The sequence below is a fragment of the Physeter macrocephalus genome, chromosome 14 (genome assembly GCF_002837175.3).
Source record: "Physeter macrocephalus isolate SW-GA chromosome 14, ASM283717v5, whole genome shotgun sequence".
NCBI lineage: Eukaryota > Metazoa > Chordata > Mammalia > Artiodactyla > Physeteridae > Physeter > Physeter macrocephalus.
Genome location: NC_041227.1, coordinates 126,420,801 through 126,442,979, shown reverse-complemented (window position 1 = coordinate 126,442,979; position 22,179 = coordinate 126,420,801). Strand labels below are relative to the sequence as shown.

The window sequence follows — 22,179 nt, the reverse complement described above, 5'->3', positions numbered from 1 at the left end:
TCAGACATGGCCGGACACGGAGGAGACCCTGAAACCTGTGCTGCCTGATGACTGGATGGATAGACAGACGGATGGGTGAGCAGGCAGACAGACAGCTACGCACCTAACGCCTCATAGTAGGAGTCTTCGGACCAGCCATGGGGGTCAAACATATCCTGAAAAAGGAAAGGGTAAAGCTGCAGTAAAGGTTAAAGTGCCTTCCCTGAGTCTTTCCATGCATCTTCCTGGCCTGGAGTCTCCTGCCTTCAAGGGCACAGGGGCTCAGCTGTTATCCCTGGTCTCCAGCCAGACCTCCTTAGGATTATGAGGGCAGAGATGCATTTGTGCACAGGCTGTTCTACAGGGCACAGCGAGTCCATGCTCAGGCCCTGGCCAATCAGAGGCCCCGGGGCTCAAACGAGAGAGACGGGGACTGCGCTCCTCAGCTGGCAGTGCTGCAGTGTGGACCTTTCAGAGGTGCCAGGCTGGATCCAGCGGGATGAGCACAGGGCCCTGGGTACCCTCTCTCACCCTCAGCCTCTGCGGGTGGGACATACCTTCGGGTAGTTGGTGCCGAGCTCATCAATCGCGCAGAACTGGATGAGCTTCTCATAGATGCTGAAAGAGGAAAAGCACAAGGCGCTGAGCAGGCCTGAGACCCGGGGCCCCGTGTGGCACCAGATTTCAAGAGATCAGAACCATCTGGTGCCTGGGCTCAGGTGACGCCTTTAAATCCGGCCGAACTGTTCTAAGCAAGCTTCCGGATGGAAGGGGAAATGTCCACTGGCTTGACATTAAAAGTCACTTCTGGCCCTCCAGCCTCCCAGAGAGATGGACTGGGGCCAGTGGCCAGGAAGAATATGGTGTCGAGGTGAGGGCTGCAGTTTCTGTTCTTAACCGGACATCTGACCTTCAGTGTGCGTGGTTTGGTCGGGGCCACCCCACTTAGGCCCACAGGGGCCAGGGCAGGTCTCGGCTATCCGCACACGAGGTTCTTTCCTGGGTGTGTCACTTCCTTGAGCACTGGACGGAGTAAGACCCAGACACAGTTCTGTTTCTCAAACCTCTCACCTGTGCACAGAATCAACCACTTTCTAGAGGTGGAAGGACCTGGGGTGATCATCTGGTCCAATCCCCTCATCGAACAGCAGCGGACACTGAGGCCCTGAGAGGTCACATGCTTTAGGAGCAGAGTGGGAATGAGAACCCAGCCAGGCGCCCCCGCCCAGCCCAGGTCTCTTGGCTTCCACTCTGCTTTACGTGTTCAATCTGGCTCCTCAATGGTAAACGGTAAGCCTCGGCGAGCGTAATGCAGTCTGGGTGATGGCCCTTTTGGGCTCAGGTGTGATCTGAGCTGGGCCTCTCCCTGCCACCTCCATGGCGGTACCCCCATCCCTAGTCCAACATCAACCACCCAAATGACCCTGCAGACTCATGGGAAACTCACCTGGGATTCCGAAATTCCTTCTTCCTTTGGATAATGTAGTTCATATCCATTCCCTCCTTTATCTTCCGCTCATAAAGCTTCTGGATCTTGTCCTGTGGAAGAGAAACAGAAGGATGACTGTGACAGAACCCCCCCGCCCCATGATCCCAGTCTGTGGTCACACATGCTGCGTGGATATGAGGACCCAGGAGAGCCACAGAGCCACGGGAAGCCCTGCTGCTCCGGCCATACGGTCTTCCACCAGCCAGCCTGTGACCAGCACCGAGCACAGATAAGATAGACGGAGACCAGTCTGCTTTTGCTTTGCTCTCTTCTGACCCGCTTTGGGTAGTTAGGAGAGGGAAGAAAAAGAAGGTCAAGGCAGAGAAGCCACAGAGAAGCCAGTGAACAAATCCCCACTTGGTTAATCAGTTCCTGAACCACTTGAAGAGGTGCTTCAGGCTTTAGTGTTGATGGGCAGGGGCTGAAGGCTGGTTTTGAATCTTACCATGGGGATAAGTCCTCAGCAGGAGGTCTAGAAAGGCAGGAGCAGAGGTGTCACAAGCCTCCCCAGTGTCCTTGGAGGGGCAGCTCACAGATGGCTGGTGCCCACCACTTTATCAAGAGGCACCATCAGGGGTCAAGAGGTCATTCTTCATGTCAACTCCCCTCCAGGCCCCTGCCCTGGCTCAACGGGAAACAGAAGAAGCACCCGGCAGGGATCGGGGCCAGCGCCACGGTGTCCCCAGGCCCACAGAGATGCAGTCCACGGCAGACGGCATCAGGGCTGTCTGGCGCAGGAAGAGGCCCAGGAGCCCGAGTCTCAGGGCAGAGCCACCTCTGAGCAGTAGCAGTCTTACCCAGGAAGGCTGGCGCTGGCCCAGGGAAGGGTCACTCGGCCGCCTCCCCTACTAGCGGCAGCTAAACACAGACTGTCCAGAAGGAGAACATTTGGGGCACTCTTCTCCTGCAAGACGAGGTGGGCAGGCTGGGAGGGCCTGGGCGAGGCCCTTGGGGCACATCAGGAGAGGTGACCCACTCCCTCTGTCGGAAGCCCAGAATGGCTGGAGGAGGCACTGAATTGCAGAGAGAGGTTCATGACACATTTACCAGGGAAGAGAGAAGCCGGGTGCGACACGCCTCCACGTTATCTCTTTAAGGGTGACGGAGGGCAGCCTATCCAGAAGGCTCGGCAGATGGAGGAAGATCTGTATTTTACAGAAGACTTTTCTGTGTCTCCTGGGCCGTCGGACAGGTCCTCCCGTTTCAGGTGAACTAAAACGTTTGCTCAGTGTCATGGTTTCTACCACTAGGAGGATCGAAAAAGGAGAAATACTCTGATCTTGAAGGCTGGGCCGCCTGTCTCCGCCTGGTGGACTGCTGGAGAGTTCTTACAGGCTGTGGACTGTTGCCTGGCGCAGGGGTGACTCGATGCTGGGCGGGTGGTAGGTGGTGGTGGTGGGGGACGACCTCAGCAAAGACAGGAGACTTCCGGGAGGAGAAGAGACTGTGAGCCGCATCCCCAGCCCCAGGTCCCTTTAGTCACCCATCCGCCAGCGTGCTGCAGGGGCTTGGGGTGTGGCCAGAGGCACCAGTAGAACCTACAGGATCAAAGGTAGAGCAGGTGGACCGGGCACCACTCTGGGGGCAGCCGTGCATGTCTGCCCTACTGTCACAAAGTCTCCTTCACAGCGGAGCGTGCAGAGGGACAGGGAGAAACAACCGCCGAGGCTGACCAGGAGGTGTAATCCCGGCTGTCCCCCAAGGTCCTGCTCCCAAGGGAGTGACTGCACTCAACGTTCCATCTCCTCAGGTGAGGTTTCGTCAAACAAGAAGCCAGTGAACTGGCATTTTAGGAAAATAAGGACTGAGTTTATGCATATCCGTGCTTGTGCTTTTGCACTTCTATTTGTTTATTTTGCATTCTGACAATCCCTCAGTTTCTGAGCAAAGTTCCTTCCGAGATGGTCCCATTGGCTCAGGGTTGCCCAGAAGAGGCGTGTTCTTTTCTCTGGTTAGGACATCACTGAGGGTAGCTAGGGGCCCCGGCTCAAGCAGCAGAGGGTGGCGTTGGGTACAGTGCAAACTCCTGAGAGCAGCCTAAGGGAGGTCACCAGGACTACAGGCTCCTTCCCACTCAGGCCGTCCAGAAGCCTCTTAAAGTCAGACCGAGCCAGACACCTGGCCCAGGCCTCCTAGGCTACATGGGCCTCAGCAGCCGAGCGCTGTGCTTACCTGTAAGTGATTTGAGCATCTGCCGGGGGGCTCCGGCGGGATCTTGATTTCATCAGGTGACATGTTCCGGACTCTTTCAGAAAAGGAGGCTGTGGAAAGAACAGAGAAGAATTCTGTGGGTGGGGAACAGACATGGACAATAACCCCCCCACACAAAAAAAGGCCGATAAAACATTTTCGAGGAGGGATACATGCTATGAAACGGTAAAACAGGGTGTTTGGAGTAGCACTCCGAGAGGGTGCATGTGAGTTGAGATCAAACGACCAGAAGGAGCCGGTACGTGCCAACCCAGGGGAAGAGAAGGTCAGGCACAGGGCACGAGCATAAAGATGGCGTGTGGCCACGTCACAGCAGTTCACCCACGAAAGGCTATGTCCTGGGGTGCGCTGGTAGATGTTTAACACCCAGCTGGGAGGCGGGGAGCGGCACAGCCACGACCTGCAGCATCTGCCCATTTCTGGGGTGTAAAGTCTCCCCATGGCTAATGTCAAGCTACCAATGTGAAGTCGCTGAACTTGAGGCTGGGAAGAGATGTGCACACCGCTGGCTCATGACGGGACCAGCTCCAGCCCCCCAGGGGCTCTGCCCCCGAAACACCCTCCCAGAATCCCGGAAACTCAGAGCTGCTTGGTGCCATCCTTCTCACCTCAGGCTCTCCTACCCAGGCTATAGGAGCAGCTCAGGGCTCCCTAGGCTTCGGGACTCAAAGCACTCAATACCGCCTTGTGCATAAATGACATTTACAAAAGGGCCTGTCGGTTATTAGCTTAGGGCCCTTTAATGTTTTTTTTAAAATTAATTAATTAATTAATTAATTTTTGGCTGCAATGGGTCTTCGTTGCTGCACGGGCTTTCTCTCATTGTGGCGAGCGGGGGCTACTCTTTGTTGCGGTGCGCGGGCTTCTCATTGTCGTGGCTTCTCTTGCTGCAGAGCTCGGGCTCTAGGCGCACGGGCTCAGTAGTTGTGGCTCGCGGGCTCTAGAGCGCAGGCTCAGTAGTTGTGGCGCATGGGCTTAGCTGCTCCGCGGCACGTGGGATCTTCCCGGACCAGGGCTCGAACCAGTCTCCGCTGCACTGGCAGGCGGATTCTTTTTTTTTTTTTTGTGGTATGCGGGCCTCCCTCTGCTGCGGCCTCTCCCGTTGCGGAGCACAGGCTCCGGACGCGCAGGCCCAGCGGCCATGGCTCACGGGCCCAGCCGCTCCGCGGCATGTGGGATCCTCCCAGACGCAGGCGGATTCTTTTTTTTTTTTTTGTGGTATGCGGGCCTCCCTCTGCTGCGGCCTCTCCCGTTGCGGAGCACAGGCTCCGGACGCGCAGGCCCAGCGGCCATGGCTCACGGGCCCAGCCGCTCCACGGCATGTGGGACCCTCCCAGACCAGGGCGCGAACCCGGTTCCCCTGCATCGGCAGGCGGACGCGCAACCACCGCGCCACCAGGGAAGCCCCTAGCAGGCGGATTCTTAACCACTGCGCCACCTGGGAAGTCCACGGCCCTTTAATAGTAAACCAATCAACCCACTCTTGGTCCACTTCGTTCTTGGGAAAAAAAAGGTCTGATTCTGAAGTGAAGAACCACAACTCCCAGGGGGCAATTCCCTTGGAGATCTGCCCCTGCCCACCCAAGCTTCTCTCTCTCTCCACCCCCTTCCGTGCTGCCTCTGGCCACCCTTGCGACTGCAGAGTTGTGCTCTGGATCACTCAGACAATGCGCTGTTTGTTGTAAGATTCTGTATGTGCTTTTAAAACGTTCTCTCATGAAAAGGACTATACAGTGAGCAAACAGCAGGCGGAGCGGGGTGGGGCAGGATGAAGGCAAAGAATGCACAATCCAGCACCAATGACACCCGGCAAGTACTTACTGGGTACCCGCCCGTGTGCCTGGCCCCAGGCGAGACTTCTTAGCCCCAAGTGGCTGCCTGGACTGCCTGGGGATGGCCTAGCGAGCCTTCTCCTTCTCTCCCAAGGCTGGGTTAATATTTTCTTAGCAGATAAAGTGCTTTGATTTCTGCTTCGAGCTTCACTAGTCTCAGCTGCTGCCAAAGGAGCCTGCACACACTGTAAATAAACACTGAGGCTGGGGCCCAAGCCCAGGGACAGTCTCCTAACCTGGATACACGTGCCGATTCTCACTGTCGGTGGATTCTCACTGGACGTGCCCCAGGAACAGAGCACTAGATCTGCCATCTTGGGTGAAGGGAAGAGGACAGAGACTGGGTGACATATCCTGCTCTGGACTGAGACACCAGTGCAGCCCGGGAGCAGTTTTCACCACAGAACCATGTGCTTCTCTTTGCCCAGCACCCTCCTTCTGTCTCCTGTCTCCTGAAGCAAGGGACACCCAGATCTGGCAGGAGTTCAATCTCATCCTGACTTCCTCCTTCCTCCCAGCTCTGGGAGAGGGCAGGAGGTCTAAGCCTGAGGCTCAAGCAGGCCGCAGAGGCCGGCTGAGAGTGGAATCAACTGGGGTGTGCTGCTTCTCGCATTTCGTAAGGATCAGCAACAAAAGCAAGGAGGGCCGGGGCAGGCTTTGGGTGCACGGCAAAGAGGGTTAAGGGTTCCCTGGGGTGGAGCATGTATGTGTGCATGTGACAGAGAGACAAAGAGTGCCTTCTGGCATTTGCCAGGAAAGCCTTTTGGAAAAACAGGGTGTGGCGCTGTTGCCACTAGCAACCCAGCCACACTTGGGCTCAAATGGTCTACAGTGTGACAGGGAGAGGGACAGCTCCTCCTGAGCTCGTGGGCTTGGAACTGGGCTAGGAATGAGAAAATTCCTCGGGAGTAGCTGGCAAATGAAGGGATACATTCAGGAAACTCGATAAAAGTTTACCTCACAGATTTCAGGAGCAATCTTTCTGTGATTCTGTCTTTCCTAAGTCTCAAAATGAATCGAAAGCAGAAGACATCAGACCCACATATATGGCTATTGAGCAGCCAGCCTCAAACCATTTTCCCTGGAAACACGAGATGTGTATCCAGGCACATGGGGGCAGCTCGTGTCTGTGGCTGCTCCAGGTCTGCTTGGGGTGTTCTAGGCAGGCAGCCATACTCAGGATCTGAGAAGCCTGCCGTCAGCATGATTCACCCCAGGTGCATGCCCAAGTCCCAAAACAGTGCTGGTATCCACAGTTGCCAGGTATAAATCTGCGAAGGAGCAGCTAGTCAGCTGGGCTTCTGTAATGGCAGGAGTGAAGGGATGCCTTGCAGGTATTGTGGGGCTGGAAGCAGGAGGCAGTGGAGTGTCTCTGGCTCACTAGAGACCCAACTGGCTTACCACCCAGGGCCACTGTTCCAGGCCCACCCACAGGGCACCGGTGGGGCAACTGGAGGGGACGGCAGGACGCCCACGCTCGGCTCTGTCAGGCAGCTACAGAGCTGGGGAGCCCTGGGCCAGCTTCTCTGCTTTCCTTTGCTCCGTTAAACCTGGGGCTATCTATACATATGAAAACGCTGCCCACACCAGCAGAGCAACCCAAGTCCTACATCCAGAGGCATGAATAAAAGGAGCTGAGAAAAAAAAAGGAGCTGAGGGGCCTCCCTGGTGGTTGGGAATCTGCCTGCCAATGCAGGGGACACAGGTTTGAGCCCTGGTCCAGCAAGATCCCACATGCCACGGAGCAACTAAGCCCGTGCGCCACAACTACTGAGCCTGCGCTCCAGAGCCTGCGAGCCACAACTACTGAGCCCGCGTGCCACAGCTACTGAAGCCCGTGCACCTAGAACCTGTGCTCCGCAACAAGAGAAGCCACCGCGATGAGGAGCCCGTGCGCGGCAACGAAGACCCAACACAGCCAAAAATAAATAAATAAATAAAATTTAAAGGAAGGAGAAAAAAAAGGAGCTGAGTTCAGGCAGAAGGGCCGACAACCATGGCCCCATGAGCAGAGGCCGCTCTGTACAGGTCAGCTACCGCCTCCTCAGGGAGAGACGGGAAGAGGAATCCAAACTGTGAGGCTTGAAGCTCCGCCTGCATTCTCTGTGGGTGACTGGATTCAAGAAATTGCGGTGTAATTCTACAATGAGATAATATTAGCAACAAACAAAAGAAACCATGCATATTCTCAAGGACGTGAATGGGTCTCAAAAACACTATGGGAAGTGTAAGAAACTAGACCAAAACACAAGCAAACAAACCAAAAAGCAACAGAAAAACCCCCAACAAACTGTGATTCCATTTGTATCAATGGTTCTCAACCAGGGGCAATTCTGCCCCCCAAGGCAACATCTGGCAGTGTCTGGAAACATTTTTCGTGGTCATATCTGGCAGGACGAGGGGGCTGCAATTGGCACCTAGTGGGCAGAGACCAGGGATGCTGCTAAAACGCTGTACAGTGCACAGGCCAGGCCCCCACTGCAAAGAATTATCCAGCCCGAAACGTCAATCGTGCTGAGGCCAATAAATCCTGATTTATAAGAAATCCTAAAAGAGACAAAACTACAGTGAAGAAAGTAGATCACTGCTTGCCTGAGGCTGAGGGAGGAAATGTCTGCAAGGGGAGGGGCACGGGGGAACACTCTGGAGTCATGGAAACGTCCGACGTCACGACTGTGGTGGGAGTTAAAACCAAAAGCTGACGAATCTTACTCTATGTAAGTTACACTTCAACAAAGCTATTTTCAAAAGGTGACAAGGAGAGGAAGAGTGAAAGCTGGCTGTGGAAGAAGTCGGGGCTGAGATGGCTGGTGCCTACACACATTCCACCGCTCGCCAAGTGCTGCCAGCAAGAGTGGAGGGCGCTGCCCTGTTGGGCTCCTGGGCAGGCGCCTCTGACCGCACGCCCCACCCCCAGCGTCTTGGTGGCGAACAGCAGGGACAGGAGGCGACAGGAGGCCGAGGCTCCAGTCCATCATCACCCACTCGGGGAAGGCCACGGGCTGCCTGGTGAGGCTGCGCTCTCTTCTCTCTGCCCGTGAAGCCAACTGGGCCACCCCTACAGCGCCATTTTCCAAGAGCAAACTCTACGGTTTTAGGAAAAGTTGGGTTTTTGTAGGGCAGGAAAGACTCATACCCCACTCATCAGGAAAAACTCGGGGATAAAGGCAGGATCCCACTGAGCGCCTGGGCTGCTCAGTGTGGACACGCTGCTACCCAGTCCTTCCTCAGAGGACAAATATAATGAACAATTTTCAGTTCTTTCAGTCCGGAAAACCAGAATGGGTCCCCATCTCCCATCACCGGTGAAGGGCTCCTATCCAGAGAAAGGTCAGCTTGGAGGGGCTGCAGGAAGCAGCCTTTCCAGGCTGAGTCCGGGGCTTCCCAGGGCGGAGTACAGTATGTCTCAAAGGCTCCGTTTGGAAGCAGAGGAGCGGGCTCTGCAGGCCGCCGGAGCAGCAGGGCCACAGGGAGCAGGAACCCGCTTTGTGGAGACAAGCGGAGCAGGCGGAGAGGGACAGAAAGAGACGGGCACGGTCGCCGCAGAGACGGAGGGCCAACCCCCCCGCCCCGAGGCTGGGCCAGGCCTTGGGAGAGCCTTACAAAGCCCGTGGCCAAACTGAAGGAGAGGAGAGGCTTCCTAAAAGGATTAAGAGGCTGAGGTTAACACGGAACTGGGATGACACGTGTGTCACTTTCCAGAAATGTAACCGCCCTGGCCAGTCACACAAAGGGCGCCCGACCCCAGGGCTGTGAGGCATGTTCCCTCCTGGGGACAGAGGAGGGTGCCAGCAGAGGCCACATGTTTGCTCCCTGAGCCCGTGACTATGCCAGCGGAGGGGGCCGTGGGGTGCGAGGCCGGAGGACGGACGCAGGGCACAAGGGGAACGAGCTCCCAGCTGAAGGGGGCCCTGAGTCCCTCTTGACAACACTGGCAACTGACCAAAGCCCAGTGAAACGCACCACGAGTCTGACTGTCGAAGAAGAATTGTTCCCTGGGTGTCTTATCCAGACGTCTTAGAAAATGCCAAAGGCCCTGTGAGAGTCTGAAGACGCAGGCTTGCGGCAGAGCAGCTGCCTTGGCCAGAGCAGAGAGAAGCCGCCTGCGTGGCTGGAAGCCGGTCGGCTCCGGGTGAGGCTCGGAGACCTGCCTCCGAGGCTCCCCCAACTCCCCACCACCAGGATACTCACCAACTAATTCCTGGGGATCTCGCTTTTCTACTTCTGGGTTATCCTGCAAAAGAAAAACAGAAACACAAGGAGTAAGCCCGGGCCTCCTGACCCACAGGCACTCTCCTCACTGACACCACTCAGGATTTTTAAGGAAGGAGAAAAGGTGAAAGCTCCGTAAAGAGCCCCGAGAGTGAGCGGAAACTTTGGGGGATCCTGGGACCCCTGAACCTCCGAATACCCCTTCTTCCTTCATCAGAGCAGCTGGGGTGCTCCAGATACCTGCTTCAGTCTCTCCTCCACAGCCTCCAGCAGTGACCAGTACCCCTAACGCTGAGGAGAGCAAACACCAGCCATGCGACAGCTGCCCACCTGGACCCTGCTCGCTGCTCTCCCCGGGCCCGGCCAGCCGCCCCAGAACACCAGCGCCTCCAGCTGGTGCCCAGGAAGCAAGAGGTGGCTACTTTACAACACGAGAATCGCAAGACCAAAACGCAAAAGACTGTCTGCTCCCAAGAGATTTTTCTTACTCTCAGTTTCAGCAAAAAAAAAGAGAGGCTTTATCGCCAGGGGGTAGCTCATGGAACCCGGGGGAAGGCAGGCAGCGGGCCTTCCACAAGTCACGGCACTGGCCCCAGGGAGGCCCGGCTGGGAGGCAGCCTCGCTCTGGCTCTCGCTGGCCCACCTGTCAGCTCTCCTTACGATGGCTCACAGTCTCACCAAAGAAAAGCTTTCTCTGACCCTTCGTGCAAACCCCCGTCCCCAGCACCCACTCCCACACGTCCTTCGGTTCTGGCGGCGTGCAGAGCCCTAGGAGCAGAGGTTTCTCATCGGACTGCTCTGGACTTGCTCTGGATCTCACTGCTCAGAGCAGATGCTTCATCTACACCAAATCAGCCCGGAGAAGGCACCGTTCCAGCTGTGGTCACACACCCGGGCACCTTGGGGAGGAAGGCCTTTCCTTGCTTCTGCTGCCCCAAATGCACAATGGCAGGAACGTACCTGTTTTCCCCATTTCTGGGGAAACCGAGCCCCTCAAACACAGTTAGGTCAGGGGTCTCAAGTGCCATAACACAGTAATGATCACAGTGGCAGAAGCTGCACTCGTGAGATTGGTGGATCTCACGCCCGCCCCCCCCACATCTGGCTGGTGAGGGAGGCGATGAGAGAGTAACAACCCTGGACCCGACGGGCACATGGCAACGGCCATGGAGCCCTGTGCGCTCTGCTGACACAAAGCAATGTTACACCGAGGGGACGTCTCAGAAGGGAGGGGGCAGGAGGACCCCCCCTCCGGGCTCCACGCCAAGACCAGAGCAGCAGTTCCGAGCCCCTTCTCCAAAAAGTCCCTCCTGGTTCTGGGACAGGCCAAAAAGCCCCTCATTTCTCGGCACACTGCAGCTATTCATTCGACCTGGACGGGCATAATGCCCAGGCCCGGCTGCTTAGCAAACGTCTCCTCCAGCCACCCGCCCCCTGCCCATCAGGTGGGCAAAGCGGAGGCGCACCCGAGGGCTGCCGTGCCAAATTCAGGCTGGTTATGCATCAGCTGCTCTCCAGAGAGAGCCCGTCTCCACGGGTCCCACAACAGTCCCTTCGTAGCTGTGACTCTGGAGGAACCAACGTTAAAGAGCATGGCAGTAACAAAACGTTGGACTGGAAAAGTTCCTTAAATTTTCCCTCTAGGGGACAGCTTTCTGGGTGCTAATTGTGGGAAAGCATCAGTTGGGTACATCCTTCCTCCCCTCCTGGGCCATCTGGCTGGTCGTACAGGACTGACCCGTTAACTCTTCAAAGGCCCCCTAGAGCTCTTTCCCAAAGCACTGCCCCAGTCCCTTTCGTGGCCAAAATGCAGAGCAGCAAGGAAAGAGGAAAGACATCCATGTGGGAATTCAGCCGCGTCTGCTCCAGAGGCACAGGAAGTTAGTCGCCAAACAGGCAGCTTCTCGTCAAAGGGGAAAGAACTTGTTCACACCAGGGCCTCCTCGGTGAGATTAAAGGGTGTGAGGCTCCCTGGGGCTCTCCTGTGCCCCAGCGAAGGGAGGGGCGGGGTGGGGAGAGGTGGGGATTCCTGCGTCTCACAAGGTCCTGGCCTGGCTTAGCTGAGGTCTGTTTAGTCACGTCTCTGGGAGAAAAAGAAATGATCGGGCAAAATCACAAACAGCAAGTTTCTCCACTTCTTTCAGTCTTTCCTCTTCTGGCTTGGCTCCTCATTTCCCCCCAAGTTTACCTTTCTACACATGCCACAAAATAAAACAAAATTAACTGGGTAGTTGGTTTCAATCTGCCAACTAGCCTAGTCTCTGGTTTTCTGCCCTCACAGGGTGCACACACACACAGACACACACACACAGACACAGACACACACACACACACACACAGACACACACACAGACACACACACGGACAGACACAGACAGACAGACACACACGGACAGACACACACAGACACACACACAGACACACACACACAGACACACACACGGACACACACACACAGACACACAGACAGACAGACACACACGGACACACACACGGACACAGAATAACTTGATGACTTCAGTATAAGGAAGAATTTCTTTTAAACAACTCAAAAAGTAAAAATTATAAAGAAAAAGATGAATTCAACTACACTTAAAGACTTTTATTCATGAAATATCACACACAGACACACATGGACACACACACGGACAGACACACACACACACACACGGACAGACACACACAGACACACACACACAGACAGACACACGGACACAGACACACACACACACACACATAGACACACACAGGGACACACACAGACAGACACACAGACACACACATGGACACACACACACACAGACACACACACACGGACAGAAGGGGGCGGGTAGTGCCCAGAGTGCACCCCGAGTCCCCTGGAGCCATGGCCTCTTGTTCAATCCCAAACCCAGCACCCCCAGAAAGAAGTCCCACCCCACCTTCCCAGCAGCGGAATCCAGCTCCACACTATCCCCAAGCAAAGTATCGACCAATGGACCATGGACCCAACAGCGAGAGAAGATTCTCCTGCCTTGAGAGACTCCTGAAAGCCAAACGTATAAATGAGCCTCCACAGACTGGAAGCCATACAATTCTGCACGAAGGTCTCCTGGAAAGACTTTGGAATCTGTCGCTGTTCAGATCCCCCATTCGTGTCACATGTACCCGTGTGACTCCTAAGGCCCTGGAGAATCAAACAATGGGGCTCTGTGACTCCTGGTGGCCACACCTCGTTACGCTTTAGAATGCAATTCCTCTGCCCTCTGCCCTCTGACGTGAACAAGCTGGTCGTGGGCCTGCTGAGCTCCTGGGCATGTGGTGGGGTACCAAGGTGCCCCAAAGAAGAAAGCCGACGACACGGTACTTGCGGATCCCCAAGCAGCCTAACCCCCCACCCCCTGCCCTGAGCCTGAGAAGAAGGGCTTGGCTCTGCCCCACAACAAAGGGCCTGAGCCACGGCATCACATGCTCGCGGAATGGACTTGGTGCAGGACTTCAAGTGATGCCGAAGAAAGCCCAGCAAGGAAGGCGAGTCGGGGTGTCCAGTGAGACCACTGAAGACAGGGGTCCAATACCCCAAAGATGCTTTTTAGAACCATTTATACTCAACTGTCCATTGAGGCAGGTTTCATCCAATGAAAGCAGCCTCGCGGGGAGGAGAGGGGGGTCCACGTTCAAGACAAAGACCCAGAGAGACAGTCATGCCTCAGATGCCAGGAATTCAGCACAAAAAGGAACAACGCACCCCATGATAGTTATCTCGGAAGCCAGCCATGGCGTCAGAAAGAAACAAAGGATGAAGTATTTAGAAGGACAAAGCTAAGGAGATGGAAGGTTCACACCCTTAAACTGCCAGTAGTTCAAGAAACTGGTTTTACAAAACCTGCTACAGAGAGAGTCTCAGTGTGTCCTTAAAGAGGCAGAAAGGGAGCAGCAAAGCGGACACAAGTAAAAAGCAACAACAACCCACTGTTCCTTTTCTTCCCCCAAAGCGGTGTTTCCGAAGGCACACAGGACACCTGCCCCGACTTGCGTGCATCCACCCTCCCTGGCCTCCAGGTGGATAGTGAGTTCTTCAAAGAAACGAACTCAGCCTGGAGATCTATTTACCAGACGGCTGGATGTCTGCGTCAGCCGGGAGGCATGAAGCCCACAGCCCAGAGACCTGGCCAGACCTGGACGTGACAGCACACGCCCCTCAGACACAGCAGGCTGAGCACTCTTCTTGCCGAGGAGAGCATCTCACCTAGCAGTTCCTAGGAGAAAATACCAGGTACACCGTTTCTGCCCTCTAGTTCAAGTCCAATTAAGACACAAGGAAAAACAAAGCAAAACAAAATCCACATCTTCCTGAGAAGCCTAGTGAGAAGACGGGAAAGGGAGGGGAGGAAGGAGAGCTCGGAGGCCTCTTCTTCAGACAGTCTGCGCCCCTCCAACCTCCCTGGGCTTCACTGCAGCCCCACCGACCGGGGCGCGAGGGGCTGCTGCGGGCTGGGGGTCGTCCCTGGAGGACTGTGGTCTGAACCCAACACCGCTGACTTCTTAATCAACTGTGCCTGAGACGTGGAAGAATCTAACGGCCATGGCAGGGGCCTCATCCTCAGCAATTACAGAATCTGAAATGTGGTTCCCCCTGCAGAGAATATAAAGGTCCAGCCACCGGCAGAACTATGACTGGAGCAGAGGAAGGAAGGAAAAACAATATGGCTCCACGAAGCAGGACAAGCTGCCCTGTGAGCTGGGAGGATTTACTCAGCAGAGGAGTAGCAGCTTCTGGTGGGGAGAATGGAGGTTTATTTACAGCCAACAATGCTTCATCAACCCTTCCTGGAACCAGCCCCACCAAATGCACTCAAAGGTCCGGCGTCCAACTTGAGACAAAGCAACGTAGCTTCCGGCAGCTGGATTCTGGGAAACCTCAATGTCGCCTTTTCTCCCCAGTTCTGGGAGCTTTAGGCACAGAGAAAGCACTCTGGACAGAGAGGGCAAAGGGTAGCCTCTCCCCGCTCCAGGGGAAAGAATGCTACAGACTTACGTTGTCTGTTGGATGATGTAATCCCGCATCTTAAAAGTAGGGGGCAGCTGGGGAGGCAGATTAGCAAAACAAAGCCTCCCACATCCTCTGTCCTCTCAGACCTGGGGCTGCCCCAGGAGTTGTAACGCCCTAATGACATCTCACTTCATGAGCAGGGTACCCACTTAAAAATGAACCTTCACTGTGGCCTGAGGCGCCGGGGGCTCCCTGCCGGCCATTTCAGCACCCTCCCCCCACCCGGATCCGGGCAAAGCTGCTCCCTGGATCACCCCCTCCCCACTCCTGCCTAGTAAGCCCCATTCAGACTTCAGACCGTGGTTCAAGGAAGCTTTCTGCCACCACACCCACATCTGGCCAAGGAGACGACACCTGCCCTATTCTGTGTTCTCACTGTCTTATTTACCACTGTGTTCCCAGCACCTGCAATAGTCAGCACCCTGCCCACAACAGGTGCTCAAACACTGATGACAGACAGACAGACAGACAGACACACACACACACACACATTCTCCCTCTCTCTCTCCTTTCTAATCGGTTAACTGCCCAGTGGTCAGTTTTTCTTCAGTCCAGTTTAGGGTTTCAAAGCCACCATCACCTGCAGTGCATTAAACCCCAGACCGCAAACCTGTTCAAGTCCACAGTTAATTTCAATGTGTGGACCTGATATAAGAAAGGGAGGCCAGCGGAGGAGCTAAATAAAGGGGCTAGAGCTGCAATAAAGGTTGATATGGGACAGGCAGGAAGGTGTGTGTGTGGAGGCACCGATGCTGAATTTAAAAAAAACCCTTCAATCTACCTTGTTGCTCCTAATCTTAAGACAAAAAAAGAATTATCGTTTAGTTCATTTATTTATTCCACAAATAACTTGTCAAGCATTTATTATGTACCAGGCAATGGGCCAAATACTGGGCATGTGGAATGAACAACATTCAGTCTAGGGGAATCATTTTAGGTATCACGCTAAGCACTTCAGTGAAAGATCTCATTTAATTCTCACGACAGGCTCATGAAATTGTGGGCAGACAATCCTGCTGCTTCAGAAGCCACTGGTGTGCCTAGGAAGCCCTCCTGAAAGCTTCAAGCTGATGGTCAAACGAGGTTTTCTGAGGCACATGTGAGTCACTTCAGGTTGCCAAGAAAGCAGCAACTTTTGTTGAGATACCTCCAAGATCCAGAATAAAATTACTGTCGTTTGACAGACACGGTTGGGGCCATGGATCGAGAGTGGCAGTAACCCAAGACTTAGTGGAAGTCACTGAACCCGGTGCCGCGTGGGGGACAGCCCACCTGCGGCACAAATGCCTGGTGTGGGTTGCTCTACCCACACACCCGGGAGAGCCCTGGAGAAAGCCCATCACCAGCACATTTCCTTCGGTTGTATCCTGTTGGTCAGGATTGGGCCACTGCCACGGCAGGCTGCCTGCCTGGGGATGGAAACACTCAACTTATCACAAAAATGGGCGGAAGTTGGTGGGGCCACTTTGGACGCAATGGACTCGCCTTCACTCCCAGCTCATTGCCGGGAAGGCTCAGCTCCCCAAGCAGAGAGGTTTCTACAGGAAAAGCGTTGAACAGGCATCTGCCAAGACAAACTAAGCCAGCTCTAGAGCTGGCCTCGTAGACTGAAGCAAAGGAGGGGAAGGGGAGAGGAACAGTCTCTCTCTCTGAAAATCCTGTCTCCACATGGCTCAGCATGGCGCTAACGCTCGGTCACGTGGAACCAACCAGAATTCACGTGAAGGCAAAGCTCTGGCTGGAGCCGCTTCTGAAGGGGAGACTTTATTATCTGACTATCGCAAGCATAACCACAGATTTGATTCAAGACCCCCGAAGACCCTGAGTTTCCCGAAAGCTGTAGAAGACGCCCAGAGAGGGCCATTCCATTTCTCTCTCTCCCGCCCAGGGGGTCAGGTGGGCTGTGCCTGGGCAGAGAGGTTACCTCACGTCAAGGATTTGAGTCAAGTCCTCAGCGGTGAGGCCAGGTTGCACTTTCTTCTTAAGGGTTTCCCACAAAAACAGTGTCTCTATGCTTTGAGTTGGAGAGCTTGGAGCCACACAAGGACAAAGAAGACAGCTTAGTGAGGCCGAGGACAGCAAAGCGAAGTTTTTGAGACGCACCTCGACAGCGCCACCAAATTACGAAAGCGTTACCTCGCCTGGGAGGTCAACTGCCAAGCTGCAATGTTAGATTAACATCGGGGCAAAAAGCAGTGAGATGCCAGAAAGCTAGGAGTGTGGACATGCACACTGGTCCTCACATACATACTGGTAGGAAGAGGATTAACTATCTACAGGGCCAGAGGGAACGCCAGAATCTTTAAGGCACTGCTTAGGGAAAATTTAGTTTTCAATTGTATCCCAATGTTAAGAATACAAACGAGTAAAATCCTGTCAAATCCAGAAATCGCACAGTAGCATCTCAAGGGACATGGATTGAAACACAGAACGAAGGTGGGAAGCGCTGGATCCCTAAAGACAGGCAGCTTGCCTTCTGCATCATCAATTTCAAAAAGATAAATCATCACTGGGGAAGGCCCCAGCCACACCTTGGTTAGTGATCCGTGGCATGCAGTCCCGGAGAGAAGGAGGTCTGTCAGGGCTTGCACCGGGCACGCAGCGGCTCCTTCTCGGATGGGGAACCGCACGGGGGCGGGGTGGGGCTTCTGGGGCTTCAGCTGACTGGGAGCGAGTGCAGTCAAGAAGGCCCTGATGGCAGCTGCGGTGCAGCCAAGAGTAGGGGTTAGAGGGAGGGTAATGGTCCTTCTTCCTTTTGCAGGAGATCACAACTTCCAGCAATCACACCATTTCTCCCAGCGGTGCTCAGCTACAGATATAGCCAGGCCTTCTTCGGAAGGTGACAAGACAAAGGACCTACCTTGGGTTTCTTTCAATCTGGACAAGACAGCTCCTTCCACAGCCTGCCCTGTCTGTGTCTTTCTGTCTGCTGCTCAGATCAGATCACCACCCAGACAGACTTGCAGACCCCAGCCTGGGGTGGGTGGGTTCTCCCCAGCATGGAAATTCTATGTCACTCGCTCTGCAAGGGCAACCCCCGCCTTGCTAAAGACCAGGCCTAAAGAAGGCCATGTGGCTATTCACTGTGGTGAGAGCAAGGAAATGCCAACGTTACATAGGCCTGGGCATTTTCAACAGTTCAAAGGCCTAATTACAATAGCCAGAAGTTAAGAGTGGATGGCTCATCTGTTGCATATTGGCTGAGTGCAGCTTTTTCCATAAAATTTGCACACGCATATGCACTAAATTGAGTGGCTGTCTAGCAGTGACAGGCGAGAAGATGTTCCACTGAATGTTCAGTTGTTCCCAGGGGCTTTCTGGGCTGTTGCCAGGATTCTGTAGCCTGTAATCTGGTTGGTTATCTCTTTGTAAATGTACGTATAACTCAATCACAATAAATATACAGTATTTTTAAAATTTAAAAAAAAAGAGTGGATGGCTCACAAGCCAGCAATGGTCAAGGGCCATTTCCTTCTCTGGTCCTAGGTGAGTCATGCTGTCATTTTTTTTTTTTTTTTCTAATAAGCACTCAAAGGATCATGGGGTATGGGGGGTGCAGAACATGGGGGGCAGATAGGAAAATAAAACCAAGATGGAGGGACCAAGCATATATTCTCCCTCTCACACTCTAAACAGAACTCAGTAAAAGCTAACATACATTATTCAAGTCTCATAATAACCCCATAAAGCAGATTTTATTATTTCCATTTTACAGACGAGCAAACTGAAGCAAAATACAATGAAGCAGTTTCTTGCCCAATAAATGGCAATGTTGGAATTCAAGCTCCAGCCTGACTCCAAAGCCTAGAAATACCACTTCCCAACTTCTCACCTCCTCCCTTGAGACCAGGAGCCTGTGAAGAGTCACAGTTTCTTCGAAGCCCTTGTTTCAACCACTGGGGAAGCCAACATCGAAGACCAAGGAGGTAAAATTCCTCCCCAGGAATGACTCCATAGCAGATCACAGGCAAAGCAGGTGTTAAAACCCTTGACTTAAGGGGAAGACGGCCAGATCTATTACCTTTTAATTGTAACGAGCAGGGGAAAGAGCTCAAGGATCCATGGTGCCCCAGTGAGTAATGTCTGAACGGAAGTCAAGGTCCTGAGGACTTAATCAGATACACAGTGGGTGCTGCCACCCCTGTCCTTAGCCTAGAGATTTCCTGGGGGCTTACAGGAAAAATGCTACCAAAACCCGAATCCTACTAAGCCAGCCTCCCTTACTGGGTGAACAATCCTGCAGACTTCCAATGAGAACTCAGATTCTAAAGAATGAGTTCTTTCTTTTGACTTGTGTAAAGAGCACGGCACATTTCCTGTCCATCAGGGAATCTCACTTAAAAGAAATTGCCTACATAACACTTTATTCAATAACAGTTACAAAAATATATTCACATTTTGCTACTATAATGTGCCATTTTTGGATTTTATTTTAGCTAAATGAATATGTGCGAAGAACTAAGGGAAGTGATGTGAAGAGGTGTGTTGCTACTGACTGGTATTACTACTAGAACAAAAGCTGGTGAATCTCAATCTTTTCTTCATCATTCCCCGTTTGGAGGTATTTAGAAAATTACGAAAAAAATCTTTCCTACAGCAGTTTTATTGAGATATAACCCACCGCTTAATTCTCAAGTGTTATTTTTTCATTTGTGTCATGGTATTATATAATTACCCAGACTCCAGCACCAGTGAAAATGTTTATAATACAAATGAGAACAAAACTGTATACAAAATATATATGCTATTATACAGGCAAACCTAAAAAGATGGAAGAATGAAAATGGCTGCACTGTTGGGATCACGGAATTAGGTGATTTTTTTTCTTTTCTTAAATATTCAATCTTGCTTCTCTAATAGTCTGACAATAAAATATGCACAATATAAAAACAACAAAACCCTGACAAGATAACCACTAGAAAAAGTGCTATATGACCCTTTCCATGTCAAAGACCTCTAAGAAAAAGTCCAAGTTTAAGCTCTAACAAGATAACCTTTGCTGTCCCATCCTGAAAAATAATTCTCAATAGAACATTGCTCAAGTGAGGGGTCCCCAGAAGCTCCCCAAGCAAAGGCACACGACGACCCATCTCCACTGGCCGGAAAGGGCCTTGGTTCCTCTGCTGCACCCCACAACCTGCCCTCTGAAGTAGCCTTCAGGATGACTCGAACCCATGCTGCTTGTCTGTGAAAAGTTTAGCATCTCCTTTTCCGATTCCCGAGTCCTGGAGGTATAGCAAACACACCCAAAGCCCAGAGAGGAAAACATTTTGCTCTGCATGGATCCTGCGGAAACTGGCAGCCTCTCCCCTCAGGCAGTCAATAAGAGAATGGCTGGCAGGCTCCTGAAAGTTCTTCCTAGAATCAGTTGTCAACAACAGACTCCTGTTGTTGAAACAAGCTCCTCGGGCTGTTTTCGGTCTCCAGATCTTTGATTCTGACATTTTAAAAGATCAATAATAGTGCTGGGTCAGGGCGGTGGGGTGGGGAAGGGCTGGAGACGAGAGGAAGTTTGGGAATTACCGAGTCAGTTCTTCCCGAGGCAAATCCTTCATCTAAACTCTGAGTCAATTAACAACACATGGCGATGAAGACGCTCGACCTTCTTGAGGGAATTCAGGTGCGTATGTGCAGCCACCGAAGGCAGAGGCCTGTTCAGCGCGCTGAGCCAGGCCTCCAGGGGAGGGTGAGTGAGGACTTCACCAAGCCCCACCGCCCTGGGACTCTAAGACTATCTACCAGCGCAGTTCCCAAGCTGTCCATCAAGGCCCCCCAGGCCCCCCCACCAGAGGTGCCCGTGATATTTAAAAATTTCAAGGGAAACAGCATTACTTGACATCTGTCAGATACCACACTAATTTATGTATGATTTTTTTCAAGTGGCTACCGAATCGTGAGGACACGGATGCTGAATGCGGGGAGCAAATTACTTAATAACCAGAATTGTTAAGTCGTTTCTTTTGGCCCAGGAGTTCTGTGAAACATTCCTGTGACACCAAGGGGGCCGTGAACTGAGCAACTGTGGCACCTTCTGACCTCCAGGACGAGGGAGTAGAATCAGACTGTGTTCGGGTGAGAAGGCTGAGTGCTGCTCACAGCTGCATCTTAGGCTGAGAAAAACTTGTTCCTACATGTTCTCTCCTATCACTGCCACGATCACCTGGAACAGTGGGTATCACGGCCCTGACTTCAGCCGAGCTGAGCACAGTTTAAGTTATGTGCCTGCTGGCCACAGCTGGAGGGCAGCCGAGCCAGTGCTCAACCCAGGTCTTCTGACTCCAAACCCACTAGACCGGCTCTGAGTTGTGAACTCCTCAGTGCTGCACTACTTTTGGGCTCGAAGGATTTTTTTAATGTTTTCTTTGAGCTGGGGTTGTACACGCCTTTTAAAAAATGCTGGCACAATTTTTTCCCCACCCGATGTCACTCACCTCTTTGACCCAGAGACACTATTTTATTTTGACAGATGCTTGCTCCTTGGGCCGAGAGGATTCTTTCCCTGGGTCAAAGCCTGGACCACAGCGCCTCAGGGGGCCGGCCATCCCGCCCCACACCGGGAAGCCGGGCCTCCCAGTTAGCTTGGCAATGGGCTGCTCCAGCTTGCCCGTGCCAGCTCATCAGTGCCCGTGTTTGTTTGCAAAGGAAGAGTGTGTCAGGGACAGTGAGTGAGTGGAAATACCTTTATCCACGGGAAATGTGGGAGTGGGGAAAAAAATAAACAAGGGGAAAAGTTCCAGGGCAACTGAGGTAAAACAAGGACAAAGGAGAGTGGTGAAAAGGGAAGCTCACAGGCCAAGGGCAAACAGATGGAGGAAACATTTGAGCCTTCGGGCCCCTGTCCCTGTGGTAAGGAGCTGGACAGACGACTGCCACTCCTAGTCTTTTTCTAGGACAGCAGTGCCACCTTCTGCTGAGTAACTGAAACATCTGAGTCGGGCTGCTTACTGAAGAGATGAGACCAGAAAGTTGAAGTCAGAGAACAAGATACGGTGGAACAGAAATGCCGAAGCACTGTTTCCTGTGGGACGCTCTGCCACCTCCTCCGGCTCCTTTTCCCTAGTTTGGGGCAAACTCAGCAACCCCAGGGCCCGATCCCTGCCACCCCGGGCTGATGGATCAGGACCAAAGGCTCCCTACAGAGGGGAGTCCGGAGTTCTCATCTCTTCCTCAAACTCCCAAATATGGGACTTGGCACTCACAGGTAACCCCAAACACCAGAGTGATAAAAATAAGGGCAATTTCCAGTCTTTGTACTCTACATTTGTACTTCCTAAAGTAACAGATGCTACAGCTGGAGAATACTCAACTTTGCTTATCCACAATGCCAAGTCCTTCCCCAAGAAACACCCTGGGGGTTTTAGTCCAACCCCACCCTCACATTTCTTTTAGGACATTCGTTCCCGAAAAGGCCAGAAACAGAGGGT

At 53.2% G+C, this 22,179-nt stretch overlaps 1 protein-coding gene across 1 annotated transcript in view; it reads right to left on the bottom strand.

Annotated features, from left to right (window-relative positions):
• The window catches only part of SAP30BP (SAP30 binding protein), a 34,055-nt gene that overhangs the window by 3,708 nt on the left and 8,168 nt on the right, over positions 1-22,179 (bottom strand). The window contains exons 4-8 of the mRNA XM_007099750.4: positions 9,703-9,745; positions 3,641-3,729; positions 1,427-1,518; positions 537-597; positions 104-155 (exon numbers count right to left, since the gene is read on the bottom strand). Of these exons, the coding sequence (XP_007099812.1) occupies positions 104-155; positions 537-597; positions 1,427-1,518; positions 3,641-3,729; positions 9,703-9,745 (337 nt within the window). The remainder of the gene's footprint in view (positions 1-103; positions 156-536; positions 598-1,426; positions 1,519-3,640; positions 3,730-9,702; positions 9,746-22,179) is intronic.